The sequence below is a fragment of the Podarcis raffonei genome, chromosome 4, assembly GCF_027172205.1.
Source record: "Podarcis raffonei isolate rPodRaf1 chromosome 4, rPodRaf1.pri, whole genome shotgun sequence".
NCBI classification, from domain to species: Eukaryota; Metazoa; Chordata; class Lepidosauria; order Squamata; family Lacertidae; genus Podarcis; species Podarcis raffonei.
In genome coordinates, this window is record NC_070605.1 from 32984875 (window position 1) to 32998794 (window position 13920).

The window sequence follows — 13920 nt, forward strand, 5'->3', positions numbered from 1 at the left end:
TGTCCTTGCCATTGCACAAAATAGGTAGTTTTAAAAAGGGTAGTGTACTGTAAACTTTTGAACCATACAGAGGTTCCTCTGTAGAGAAAGCAGAAGATGGCATGTCATGAATTCAGATTGCTTGAACGAGGGATGAGAAACCTGTAGCCCTCCAGATGTTGTGGGACATAGTATATGGACAGCAAGTGGAACTGAAAGTTTTTTTAAAAAATGGGTTCATATCACATCACTTGTGTGGATGCCTCTCACTGACAAGTTGTTTCCAGTCAGGTTTCATATCCTGGAAAAGGAAATTTTACTGACCTGGACAGATGTGTAGCCCAATACAAGCATGGTTAAAAATAATAATAAAAAGAACTTGGCTAATTAAAATATACTACAGTATAGTAACAATTGTAGTGGATTTTTGTGTGGATGTGTTTGTGCCTCAGGGAGTGTTTGGGTGGATGGAGAGTATTACAGGCGCTATATGCAGAAGACTTCTTTGATACCAGTATCTGTCTTTTTCATCCCATACAGGTGTTTTATAGAAGACAAAAGCTCCAAGGTGGCCTGGTTAAATCGTTCCGGCATCATTTTTGCTGGACAAGACAAGTGGTCCCTGGACCCCCGAGTAGAGCTCCAACAACTTTCTCTTCTGGAATACAGCCTCCGGATTCAGAAAGTGGATGTCTATGATGAGGGATCATACACATGCTCAGTGCAAACACTGCATCATCCCAAGACTTCACAGGTTTATTTGATCGTTCAAGGTAAGAAATCATGGCGGGCGGTCAGTGGCGGACCTACATTTTGGGGGCCCTGGAGCTTGAAATGATATGGGGGCTCCTTTGTAACCCACAATGAGGTCTGGGTAACCACTGTTATCTTCTTCAATGGGGGTTTCTATGACAGATCACCACATTTTACAAAAACAGCAACTCAGATTTTGATTAAAATTGCTGTACCAGATTATTTCACATGCCAAAATCACTGGTGTGAATTAAAAATTCATTTGAACCATAGTTTTTGAGTTAATGGGGGGGTGAAAATTAGGGGAGATAGGGAAATATATACATGCTTGATGCACTTTTTAAAGCAGTTTTTAAAAGCATTGTGGACTAAAGTAATTTCCAGGGCCTCTCCAGGATGAGGGGCCCTGAATCTTTAGATTCATTCGTTTCAGAGTAGATCCACTCCTGCTGGTGGTGAGACAGAACTTTTTGAGGGAAGAACTCTAGCTACTAACCATAATACCCAGGATTGCTTTGGTGCTCATGGCTGGATCTAGACACATCAAAGAAGCGATTCAGTTAAGTGTGTTGTAAACTCATACAGGGAAACCCGGAAGGGAAAGATGGGACTCCACAACGCCATCTGGTGTCACAGTGCTATATCGCATATACCATATTGGCCTGAATATAAGCCTCACTTTTCCCCCCAGTTCTGACTGTGATAAGTTAAAGTGTGGTTTAAATTTGCGACCTTACAAAAATTGGCTATTACAATATCGCTGCTGAAACAGACATACAGTAAAATGGAACGGGTGTGAGACCTTCAGAATTTTAAGGGAGCGACTTATATTTGAGTATTGTCTTTTTTTCTCCCTCCCCCCTTGAATTTAAAAGATGCAGCTTATATTCAGGTGCCGCTTATATTTGGGGCAATACGGTACAATGCATATAAAACAGTTTTTCTTTACCAATCTAACTAAGTCCCATGTTTATCTGACTTATCTTCTGAGAATTAATGGTAGTAGATGCTTACTGCTATTATACTTTACTTGTCATCTTATTGGTAATATTTGACTGAAGCCAGGCAGTTTGAATTAGTCACATTAAACAAATACAACCATTCATTTATTTTTATTTTAGATTGCCAGGTGTAAAGTGTATACCAGTCTCAGTGTTAGAAACTGAGATGTGAAAGCTAGGAGCTAAATGGCACCTTAAACCTAGGTTATGGGCACAACAATGGAATGTCTAGGCATGCTTTTTATAACCAGAATACAAAGCCGAAAATGAATGAACTGCAGCTAAAATATTATGTTCATTTTTCACATGGTCTAGTCCTTCCCCTGCCCATACCCTAATATTCTTAAGAGGGTCTCTTCTCCAGTCTTCAGCGAGTAGCTGGAAGTGGGCAGGCAGAAAAAGTTCCTCCTTTCCTTCCAATCTGTAGTTTTAATCTGAAATCTTAGGCGTAGCACCATACCCAGAACTCAGAAACTGCTTTCACTAATGAAATTCCCTGTTGCAAAATGTGCCTAGAACAATAGAGGTTTCGAACACTGACCAGTCTTTAGTCATTCTTAATATCTGATTAAACAAGGGTTCCAAGGGCACCACAGTACCTGAAGTCTTCAGCCCTTGCCCTGCCCAATTTTTTAAATGAAGTCTATTGAGGGACATTTAGCAGGTCATAGAATTGTAGAGTTGGAAGGGACCATGAGGGTCATCTAGTTGAGCTACATGCAATGCAGGGATATTTTACCCAATGTTAAGGTTAAGAGTCTCATGTTCTACCCATGGGGATGTTTCCAGATTCAAACTGCTGGCTTCTCCAGCCAAAAGGATTAGGCAGTAGGGAATTTTAATTCATTAATTCACATCATGAATGGAGATAGGCTTATGACTTGATAAATGCTATCAACTGAACAATTTTGTTTCTGTTTGCACTTCTGGGAAAACTTGGCTGCTAATTCACAGTTGCCCTTCCACAAAATCAAGCAAACGTGTGATAGTTGCAGCTAACATGGCTGATAACCACAGTGGCTGGCCACTGTGAAATCCAGTTGCTGTACTAGATGAGGTACCGGCCTGATCCAGTCGGTTCTTCTAATGTTATTACGGGATAACATAAGAATTAGGCCTTAGTCAAACTGGTGTTTTGTGCTCAAAGCTTCCCGCATTTTTCTTGACTGCCTAGCGCTCCCAGTTCTCTGCTTTTGCCAGATTTATTCACAACTTTATTAAAAGGAAACAATAATTGGCAGCACAAGATATGCTGGGACTGAAGTGCCATAAAAGGGAGATGAATTTGAAACGAGAGAGTGAAAACGAGCGCTTTTCAGCAGGCTTTCAGTCGCACCTCAGCTGCTGAAGCTCTGGCCTACAGAAGCTTTTCACAATCAAAGTTCCCTTTGAACACATGTGAATAATGCCTTTTGTGAAGGTTGCTCTACTAATTGCAGAGATAAAATTACCATCAGCGGAAAATACGATTTTTTCCCCCTTCCCTGCATGAAGCATTAGCCAGCCATCTCCATTTGGAGACCTTATGCCCTTGACTCTCTGCAAATCCAACAGGATACTTAAAGATTACAAATTTTTATATGCTCTTTCTCCTGATTCTGTTTAAAAGTATATTTTGTCAACCTACAAGCCACACAAGATACATATGTGCATATATGACATACATAGGACCATTTCATTGAGAGACAGGTCAGGACATAAATTTAGTAATGAAAAATAAAAATAAATTATTGACTTTTTTCTCAAGTAGGTACTGGCATTAACAAAGTCATGTAAAAACTAGGCAAAGCACATACAAGATCAAAAGCAAATGTCTTAGTCCCTATATTGATTATGAAAACACATTTTTACAGCCACCAAAATCACAGCTGTTATTGCTGGCTATGTCTATGATCACTTGCATCACACTTTTGCTTCTCTATGTGAAATACACACACACACACACACACACACACACACACCTACCCACACACACCTACCTACATGGGGATGATCAGTACTGTTCTATGGAGGTGTACACACACACACACACACACACACACACCACACTGCTATGAATTTAAAAGAACCAGGATGAGATTCTTATTGAAACATTAAATGTAACCAATTGGTGCAATAACAATAAGACAAAAATATTAGACTTTTATATTGGATATGTCCCATTCTATTTGTTGATATAAAGTGCATTCTGCTGGAACCGTTATATTCCATTTTGTGCCAAGAATGTACTTCTCATGCGCTTGCTGCCTACATGCGCCACAGTGAGCACCTTCTCAGGTCAACTCCTTTTGAGGTAGACGTGCTGATGTTGCAGGGCTGTGCCACCTCCCACCCCCAATGTTTAACTTGTCTATGAATGAAATAGGAGAAACAGGAAGCAGCTGCTTAGCCACCTATGTATGCTGATAAATATCACCCCACCAGTTTCCAGCCCCTCTGTATCTTCTTCTTCTTCTTCTTCTGAAATAATAATAATAATAATAATAATAATAATAATAATAATAATAATTGGAACAGGAATTGAGAATAGATAACATGGTTGCACACTAATTTGAAAACCTATGTGTACAGACCACATGGATAGCAGATGCCCCTTTAGATGGTGTGAAGGTATGTGTAATTGTAAATGACTACGTATAAAAGCACACTGGAAAAAATAGCCTCTGTACATTTCAAAGGCTATGTCTACATAGCCTTTGTCTTTGTTAATCTGGCTTTCTTTCTTTTGGCCTCCTTGTTTCTCTGCATATCTGCTGGTTCCCAATCAATACTACAGCTTTTGTCCATTGCCCATCTTTGATCAGTTTTGGCTCTGCCTTGGCCATCTATAGCCCATCCATGGCATTTGAATTCTCTTGAAAGTACGGAACTCTACAGTTCTTCTCAGAACATTATTTTCTTACTGAGCTGCATTGTATTTTTCTCAATGTTTAACTAAAAGTTAATTTCATGTAATTGAAACTCATTGCTTCTCCCTTCCCCTCCTCCTCTGTAGATTTGGTGAGCAATCATTCTGTAATTGATTGTTACATTGATCTTTAAATCTCTTGTACTCACATTGATCTCTTCTAATGTTTCTATCTAGAAGGAATGTATATTTTACTTAACATCTCTTATGTCTATCTAGCTCTAAAGTGATGTATTCCTAACAAGCAGTATCATTCTACTAAAAAAATTGCTTGTACAATCTGGATGCCCAAAGCAATTTTCATTATTGTTGATGCTACATTGTTACTCTGAATCTCCTGTTATTTCTACAGGCAAAACCTCTTACAATGTTTTCCCTCTACATTTACCTCCAAATCATGACGGAATCAGAGTGTACCTTTTTCATTAACAATAGCCAACACTCAATAATTTAACATGCCTTACTTAATATATGGCACCAATAGAAAAATGATCAGATCTGAAATCTGCAAATGAAATGGCCGACTGACTGACTTTTATTTTTTTTCTGGCTTCACATTATATTCACCCCCAGTTCTTCATCTAAATGTGCCACTCATCCATTAGCCTGGTGAAGTTGTGCTGTTTAGTCTTAACTGTACCAAGATGACCTTTGACTTGCCATTGGGTTTTCCATACCTTTCAATGCTGTCATATCCCAGAGTGGCTTCTGTTGCTGCTTGGTACAGCACATTAACTTAACTGAGGACATTATTTCTTTGTGTATGATTCTAACTAGGCAAAAAGGACCAGCAACAAAATGTTGCAGCATATTATCACTTCCTAATAAGTCTTAAAAAGCAGAGACATCACCTTGCCAACAAAGGTCCGTATAGTAAAAGCTATGGTTTTCCCAGTAGTGATGTATGGAAGTGAGAGCTGGACCATAAAGAAGGCTGATCGCCGAAGAATTGATGCTTTTGAATTATGGTGCTGGAGGAGACTCTTGAGAGTCCCATGGACTGCAAGAAGTTCAAACTTATCCATTCTTAAGGAAATCAGCCCTGAGTGCTCACTGGAAGGACAGATCCTGAAGCTGAGGCTCCAATACTTTGGCCACCTCATGAGAAGAGAAGACTCCCTGGAAAAGACACTGATGTTGGGAAAGATGGAGGGCACAAGAAGAAGGGGATGACAGAGGACGAGATGGTTGGATAGTGTCTTCGAAGCTACCAGCATGAGTTTGACCAAACTGTGGGAGGCAGTGGAAGACAGGAGTGCCTGGCATGCTCTGGTCCATGGGGTCACGGAGAGTCGGACATGACTAAACGACTAAACAACAACAAGTCTGCTCCAGTGCAGGGTTCCCCACAGCCATGCTCTTCTCCTGTTTTTCTTCTCCCACTGATATTCAACATTCCTTGGCTACACATACTTGGTTTTATATCCTCAAGTTATAAAAAAACTGGCTCCAGGATTACCTTCAGGATTACCTCCAGGATTACCTGTTTCTGCTTCTACAGAAGGAGTGCAACCCCATCCAGAACAGACATTGGCCAATCCTGAACATGGGAACCGCTCACCCAGAGCTTCCATCTTACCAGGATTTAAATTCAGTTTATAACCCCTCATCCAGGCACTGTTCTATAACATGGCTGGTGAGAGTTTGCACTTTTGCAAACCTCAGGCTACCCCTGAGCATGCTGATCCTTACTTTATGTTTTTCAGTGCCTCTCTTTTGGCTCACTTTTGTTTGTACTTGCCATCTGAGTTTGCTGTTTTAAGGTGTTGTGACTTCCAGTATTTATATAGTGAGTTCACAGCTCAAGAATCCTTCTGCATCTGTTGCTTAATAACTTTCATTTACATCCAACTGCTGTTTACTTGGCTGCCCTGATTCACTTTTTTATCAACTTCATTACGAAGTGGTGGCATGAGAGATGCAGGTGGCTTGGGCAAACTGCCCGCAGCTAGCAGAGATGCAGTGACCACTGGGTGCCTGCAATTTCATCCATGCCAATGGCCATGGGCATTTTGCTGCCCATGACAGCTTACCATCAGCACTGGACAGCTGCTTCTATATATACTTGAGTTCTGATATTCCTCCAAAGGGTGCTTTATGGTTTAAAGCTTGTGGACTATATGGATGTTGTGAAAGTGAGGCTAAGACAGACTGCAAATGAAGTCCCACTCAGTTCAATGAACTAGAACAAACAGAAAATATGTGTGCCAGAGACTAAAAGGATGCAGGTGACAAGTTGAAATGAGCAATACCACTTTACTACTGATATTCCTGATACTTCATATTTTATACATTTCCCTTCATAGAAGGCTCTTCTTGAAGGAAGCCTGGAAGTGTGGCAATACCAGATATTTATGTTGTGCTAGATGTACAAGAATAAAGCAAGAATAAAAATATAATTAATAATAACATGCTGAGAAGCTGCAGATTTCACCTAAGCATCATGAAGTACAAATATTTGTGTGATTGTGACACTTAATGATATAAATGTAGGTTTTATATATTCCGCCCTAATCTCTGTCCAATACAAGACATGGGTGTCCAAAAACATTTAATTGTATTTCCTCTTCCTAAAATATTATTCACTTTACATCATATCTTGGTGGGGAGTTTTTCTTTAGCTTTCTGCTGCTCACTTGAATTATATATTTTAATTTATTTCTTCTATTAAATACCAATCTGTTGAAAGATACCACCTTTCTCTCACCCTTGAGCCACATGATGACAATTCCACACACTAGTGTGCAAGAATGAAAATGTTCGATCATTATGTGTTTTGTTCTTAGTTGGAAAATGACTGTTTTCTGTTCAGTTGGTCACAAGAGGCATAACAGGTCAGCCCAGAAAACAGAAACTTGAGGAGGAAAGAGTGACCTAGTTGCTATGGGAAATAGAGACTTTACTGCCCTTCCGACTGGCCGAGAGGTTGGGAGTTAGAACAGTAACTATTCAATAGTGGATATAAGTTAAACTGGCAAAAGGCAGGAGTGAATAGTTGGAAAATTCATGAGAGAAAAGGCTTGAATTCAAAAGAAACCAGGATGGAGAGTATTGCAAAAGAACGAGACTCCAGCAACAAAAGAAGCAAAGCTGAAAGCATAAAGGCTGAAAGCTGCATTGACAATGGACTAGGATGAACTGAAATTGATTTATTCTTAGGGCTTAAGAATTCTTAAGTATCTTGCCTTCCTTTTCCAAATTGTTCTTATAGTTAACTACTAAATTTGTTTTCTAAACAATAGCCCCCACCTCCCAGAAACATAATCATGGTAACTGTTCATTTCGTGCTTTTCAAGTTTGTTGTGGGTTAAACTTTGGTCTGATACCTTGATTTTCACCCTATCACTAATTGCCTTACCATGCTACCCAGGACAGTCAGTTGGCAGAGTCAGTAAGTAAATTATAGAGATTATAGGGCTACTTTAAGGGATTTCCACCTGGCAGTTGTGATGATCACAGGAATTGAATTAGCTCATGGCTCACCTCCTGTCCTTCTTAAGGTGCAGGCTGTGGCCCATGCAACAGTTCACATTTCCAATTTCTTTCCTTCCATAAGAAGTCAAAGCTTATAGGTGTCTGTTTGCCTGTCCCTAGATATAATAGTTGGATCTGTCTTGGCAGACCTCTTTGGTAAATGCTTTCCAATCCTGCCTTATTTGGCTGGAGACTGAAGTAGGTGATACAATGAATCCTTTCAAATTTAATGTGATGCCATTGAAATACTTTGGGGGCAAAGTAGTACTTTCAAATCCAGTGCTAATCATCCCTCACCCCTAATATTTTCAGCTTCATTCTATAGTTGGGTGACTTAGTTTTCAGAAGACTCATAAGCAGAAAACACCAGCGATTAGACAGATGGTATTTTTTTCCTGTGCTCTACAGTACATTGTATGACTTCCAGACTTCCTTCTCCCATAATTTTTGCTGCAGCATTGAAAATTATTCCATACAACAATAATAGCTAACGTTTCTTCCCTGCTTACTTCAACATCAGGTAGGGCTAGTTCTTGCAGGTCTTGAGTTTACTTTGAGTTGCTTCGCATGTTGCAGTAGAGTCTCCCTTCTACCCTATACTTTGCAAGGAGGAGACTCTTGAGAGTCCCATGGACTGCAAGAAGATCAAACCTATCCATTCTTAAGGAAATCAGCCCTGAGTGCTCACTGGAAGGACAGATCCTGAAGCTGAGGCTCCAGTACTTTGGCCACCTCATGAAAAGAGAAGACTCCCTGGAAAAGACCCTGATGTTGGGAAGGATGGAGGGCACAAGGAGAAGGGGACGACAGAGGACGAGATGGTTGGATAGTGTCTTCGAAGCTACCAGCATGAGTTTGACCAAACTGCGGGAGGCAGTGGAAGACAGAAGTGCCTGGCGTGCTCTGGTCCATGGGGTCACGAAGAGTCGGACACGACTAAACAACTAAACAACAACAACAACAAATGTGTCTTTCCCTCCCTAAATGCTCTGGTAGCTATGAATAGCTATTCCTGGAATATGTTAACAGAGTTGAATGTGAGTGCATGTTATAACATGGGAGTCACTTAGAAATGCACCTATCTTGGAAGTGGACGGAATTTCAAAACTTCCTTTCTGTCTCAGCCTGAAAGGGAAGTGTGGGGTGTTATGTGAGGGAAGAAACTTAAGAAGTGGACAAATTCCATCAGACAGAGAACTGAAATGAGCCAAGGGTGACCTATGCACATGTACACAGCTAATAACTCCACAGATGGATGGATCTGTCAATATCAGTTCCTCTTATTTTCTAAAAAAATAAATAAATTCAGCCTTAAATTCAGTTCTCCACATTTCCACATCAGTTTGCAATTTTGTTAAAATTCATCAGCATTTTAGTGTGAAAATTTCCTTTAACTATTGGAAAATTAAATCTCCATCAATCTTGTAAGTCCAAGTTCTGTACCATATATATACACATTGGGACGCGAGTGGCGCTGTGGGTTAAACCACAGAGCCTAGGACTTGCCGATCGCATGGTCGGCGGTTTGAATCCCCGCGACGGGTTGAGCTCCTGTCGTTCGGTCCCAGCTCCTGCCCACCTAGCAGTTCGAAAGCACCCTTAAGTGCAAGTAGATAAATAGGTACCACTCCGGCGGGAAGGTAAACAGCGTTTCCGTGTGCTGCTCTGGTGCCAGTTCGCCAGAGCAGCTTCGTCACGCTGGCCACGTGACCCGGAAGTGTCTGCGGACAGCGCTGGCTCCCGGCCTCTAGAGTGAGATGAGCGCACAACCCTAGAGTCTGTCAAGACTGGCCCGTATGGGCAGGGGTACCTTTACCTTTTTTATATATAAACACATTAGATTTAAAGCTCATTACTTCTCCCCAAAAAAATCCTGGGAACTCTAGTTTGTTAAGGGTGCTTGAAAATGGAGCTCTGTGAGTTCCCAGGATTTTCTGGAGGAAGCCATGGACTTTAAATGTATGGTGTGTATGCAACCATAGTCTCTTTGCCACAATGCTATACCAGCTTTTTATCAACTCCCAAATGCCCAATTTGTGGCTTTTATTGTCAAACACATTGTAATAGACGCTGTAAGCTTCCCTAAGAGTTTCAGGGAGTGAAGGGTGGGATATTAAATTTAACAAAATAAACAGGTATGAAGTCAAATCTAAGTAATTGTCCTGTTAATGGCTAGTTTGTGGCCAGTTTATAACAGATGAGTAAACGATACAACTGTTCATGTCCCAATGTGATTTCAGCTTTGAAGCATCTGAGAATCACACCTTCTTACTTCACCTACATTTAATAGTCTTCTCACTTGAACAGGTGTACATCTGTTTTTCACTTCTGTAAGTGAGGAAAAAGTCATATTCTAGTGACCTAAGGCTTACTTGTCACTCTCACATTTAAAGCCCACCAATTGTAAGAAACTCCAGTATAGCATTGCTATAATCCTTTACTCCTTTCTCAAGCCCATGTCCAAAAGTACTGTTATAAACTGTTACCAACAAAGGTCTGTCACTTAGTAGTTTCCTTCCACATTAATGTAAGCATAGTTCTTAATTTCTGTTTGTTCACAGAGTCATTTCAGAATGGAAGTACTGCAATCCCTCATTTTACGGGGGGGGGGTCAGTTCTAAGGGTTCTGTACATACACAAAAATCACAAGATCTTGCAGGAACTTGAATTGTCCTGTGAGATCTCACAAGAGCATCTCAGAGCCACCCCAACCCACTTCTAACTGGTTCTTACATATATGTTCCGTGTTTAAAAAGGGCATCGAGTACAAATGAACTATCAGATATCAAACATGCAGACAGAGCTTTCATATCATCATATATCATCTGAAACACAATGCTTTCCGGTTGAGTCATTTCGTATATTCATTGGCCAGCCCAGTTCAGCTGCTCAGTAGCACCCACTCAATCACCTGTAGGAATAGAGAACCTACAATGCTGCCCTGAAACCCTTTCCCTTGAAACTCTACCTTTCAATAACTTTTCAAGTACAGCTTGTGTAGCAGAAGTTAGTCTAAGCCATAGCCATCTTCTCTGCTGCCTACACATCTAAAGTTTAATGAGTGCTGTGTGTCCATAAGCTATAAACAAGACAGATAAAACATTATGTCACAATTCCTCTCCTATCAACACTGAGTGCTTGAGTCCAGCGATCTCTTGGCAGCTATGGACACAAAAGCTGTGTTTGACTCTATGGGACACTGTTTCTTCTATATATGAATTATATGCAGTGGTAGGCAGTTAAATTTCATGAAGGTCTGCAAAGTAATGACAGCAGGCACTAAGGGCAATGCAAACAGTTATGCTGGCAGAGGGAGCTGGGCTATGTGGCCCAACCAACCAAGGGGAGAGGGTGGAACTTTTCATCAATTAATCTGGGGTGGCCTAAATGTACTACAGTGAAATCCAAGCACTGTTATCACTTGTCCTTTCTCCACTACTTGGCCTCTTTAGAGCAGGCATTCTGCTTTTAAAAAGCTCACATTTGCTTAAGTTAAAGATGCTCACTTCTGTCAACATTATCAGCAGACTCATGATTGCAGACTAGTGATTATTATTACCACCTTCTCACAATAACCATGATTGCGTGGATGAGTCCATAATTATGCAAGGGGGGGAATCCCACCATTTCATGTGAAGCCATTCAGATGCAAGCTGAAGCATCTGTAGGAAAGGGGCATGGTTGGAGACCATTCTGTCTTTATCAAGAATGAACCATCAGCTCTCTTGTACTGCAGATGGTGTGAGGAAAAGCAAATGACTGGCTTCCAAGCTAGCAGGGAAGAAAGTCTTTGTGGGGTACAAACAGCTGGATGGTACTATTTACCCTGGAGGAGGGTCAAATGAGGTAGCCTGCTCTACCATTTTTAAAATCCTTTGTATGTCTAGGATCTGCAGGAAAAGTCAAAGAGACAAGGTGGTTTGGAAGTCTGTTTATATCACAGGTACACTCAGAATTTCCTATTCAGTATTATTCACATGGAGGATGATCTGTGTTAGAATAATAAGATAGCAACATAGTTCTTCATCATCTTTAGCATCCTCTAATGAGCTGGTGTCTGCCTTCAAAAACAATCATCTCAGGACACCAAGGGAGACAAAACAAGAGAACATGTATAAATCAGATTTTAGTCAGCTACCCAATGAGATGTGAAATAGGTTCCAGGACAGATCATACCCTACAACAAACTTGTTTGCCATGATAATGTATAGACATTCCCTCTGTTATAGAAGTCTTCTTATCACACCTTAAAATTCCTACCTAGTAAAAATGTTTTGTTGTTGTTGCTGCTGTATGTTTAATGGAGGTTAAATTCTTTGGAGCAGTCTTACTTAATGTTTTCTCTCATTGCCTCTGAAACAGAGACATTTCATCTTTTCTTTCAGAGCTCCAGATTACAAAGTTACACCAGTTCATTAGAAGAAGCTAAAGATAATGAAGAACTATGTTGCTTTCTCGTTATTCTAACACAGGTCATCATCCATGATGAATAATGCTGGCTAGGAAATTCTTAGTTTACCTGTTTCACATGCTTCTCGTTCTATTTCTGTGATTTCTCAGAACTTTGATTGTTACATCTGCTTTTACATTTCTGGTCAACAAGATTTCTAGTGCCAGTGCTATTGACTTCTTTCTTTGGTCTTATTTCCTCTCTATTTGGGCTCTGTCTTTCTTTTCTCTTTTGAAATATGGATCTGTTGGGGTGCCTGGAGACTGCTAGCCTGATACTCCCCAAGAGCATACTTTAATTTGTTTACCAGAAGAAATTATATGTTTTTTCATGTAGCATTTCTCACTATGGCAATATCAATGCCTATATCACCAAGTGGTAAATGTTAGTGGAAGTGTAATATCTTCAGGGCCTGCTCTACCATTAGACAAGAGTGAAGGAGCTGCATTTGGTGACATATCCTAAGAGGCAACAGTGAGGTGTTGGAGGACAGGGCTGTGTGTCACATGCCCTGCCCTACATTCCATTAAGCCAGTTTATTGCCATGGAGGATGCTGTCCTGTCACCAGTCCTAGCAATCGGACCTTACAACTATCAGGAATAGCAATCCTGAAAGGGTTTGCCGGTTCAGATTAGAGCACAAAAGAGTAGTAGGCAAAGGGAAGCAATTAAATCAAGAACATACTGGGCTTAAATATGAGAGCCATGTGTGTGGGAAGGGGGGAATTACGTAGAATACTTACATATACTGTATATCAACATTTTCAAGATGCAAAATTTAAAACAGGTCAGAAAGCAATAAATATACTGAATGTGCGCTTGCATTTCTAAGCGCCCAGCCTCTGGATGAACCATTAATGGCGGACCATTAATGGCAATCACAACATGTACTGCATTCCTTGCTCATCTATCACTTGAGATGGCATAGAATCTTTGATGGCACTGATATCCATCATGTTTTACTTTATAATAGGGGTAGGCCTTTTCCATAGTTATGGAATCTATGCAAAAGGTAGTAACATTTTACAACACTACACAAGTCTTTAAAGAGTACAGTGATGATTCTGTGAAATGTATCACTCCACTCATATAATTTAAAGGTGTCTGATATCTTGTGTCATTGTAACTCTGAACACAGGTTGATTTGTGTAGTGCTAGAAAAAATGAGCTAAACTTGGCACAAGACACTCAGAAACAGTGTTGGATGAAGGCAGACTTGTATTGGGAAGCTTTTAGTGTTTGCTATTTCATGTGTTATTTTATACTATGTTGGAAGCTGCCCAGAGTGGCTGGTGCAACCCAGTCATATGGGCAGGGTATAAGCAATAAGTTGTTGTTGTTGTTTTGTTAGACTC

The 13920-nt window shown here is 40.4% G+C and overlaps 1 protein-coding gene across 3 annotated transcripts in view; it reads left to right on the top strand.

Annotated features, from left to right (window-relative positions):
- Positions 1-13920, top strand: part of LSAMP (limbic system associated membrane protein) — a 446642-nt gene that overhangs the window by 228466 nt on the left and 204256 nt on the right. For all 3 annotated transcript variants that reach the window (XM_053386082.1, XM_053386083.1, XM_053386084.1), the window contains exon 2: positions 520-752. In XM_053386082.1, the coding sequence (XP_053242057.1) occupies positions 520-752 (233 nt within the window). The remainder of the gene's footprint in view (positions 1-519; positions 753-13920) is intronic.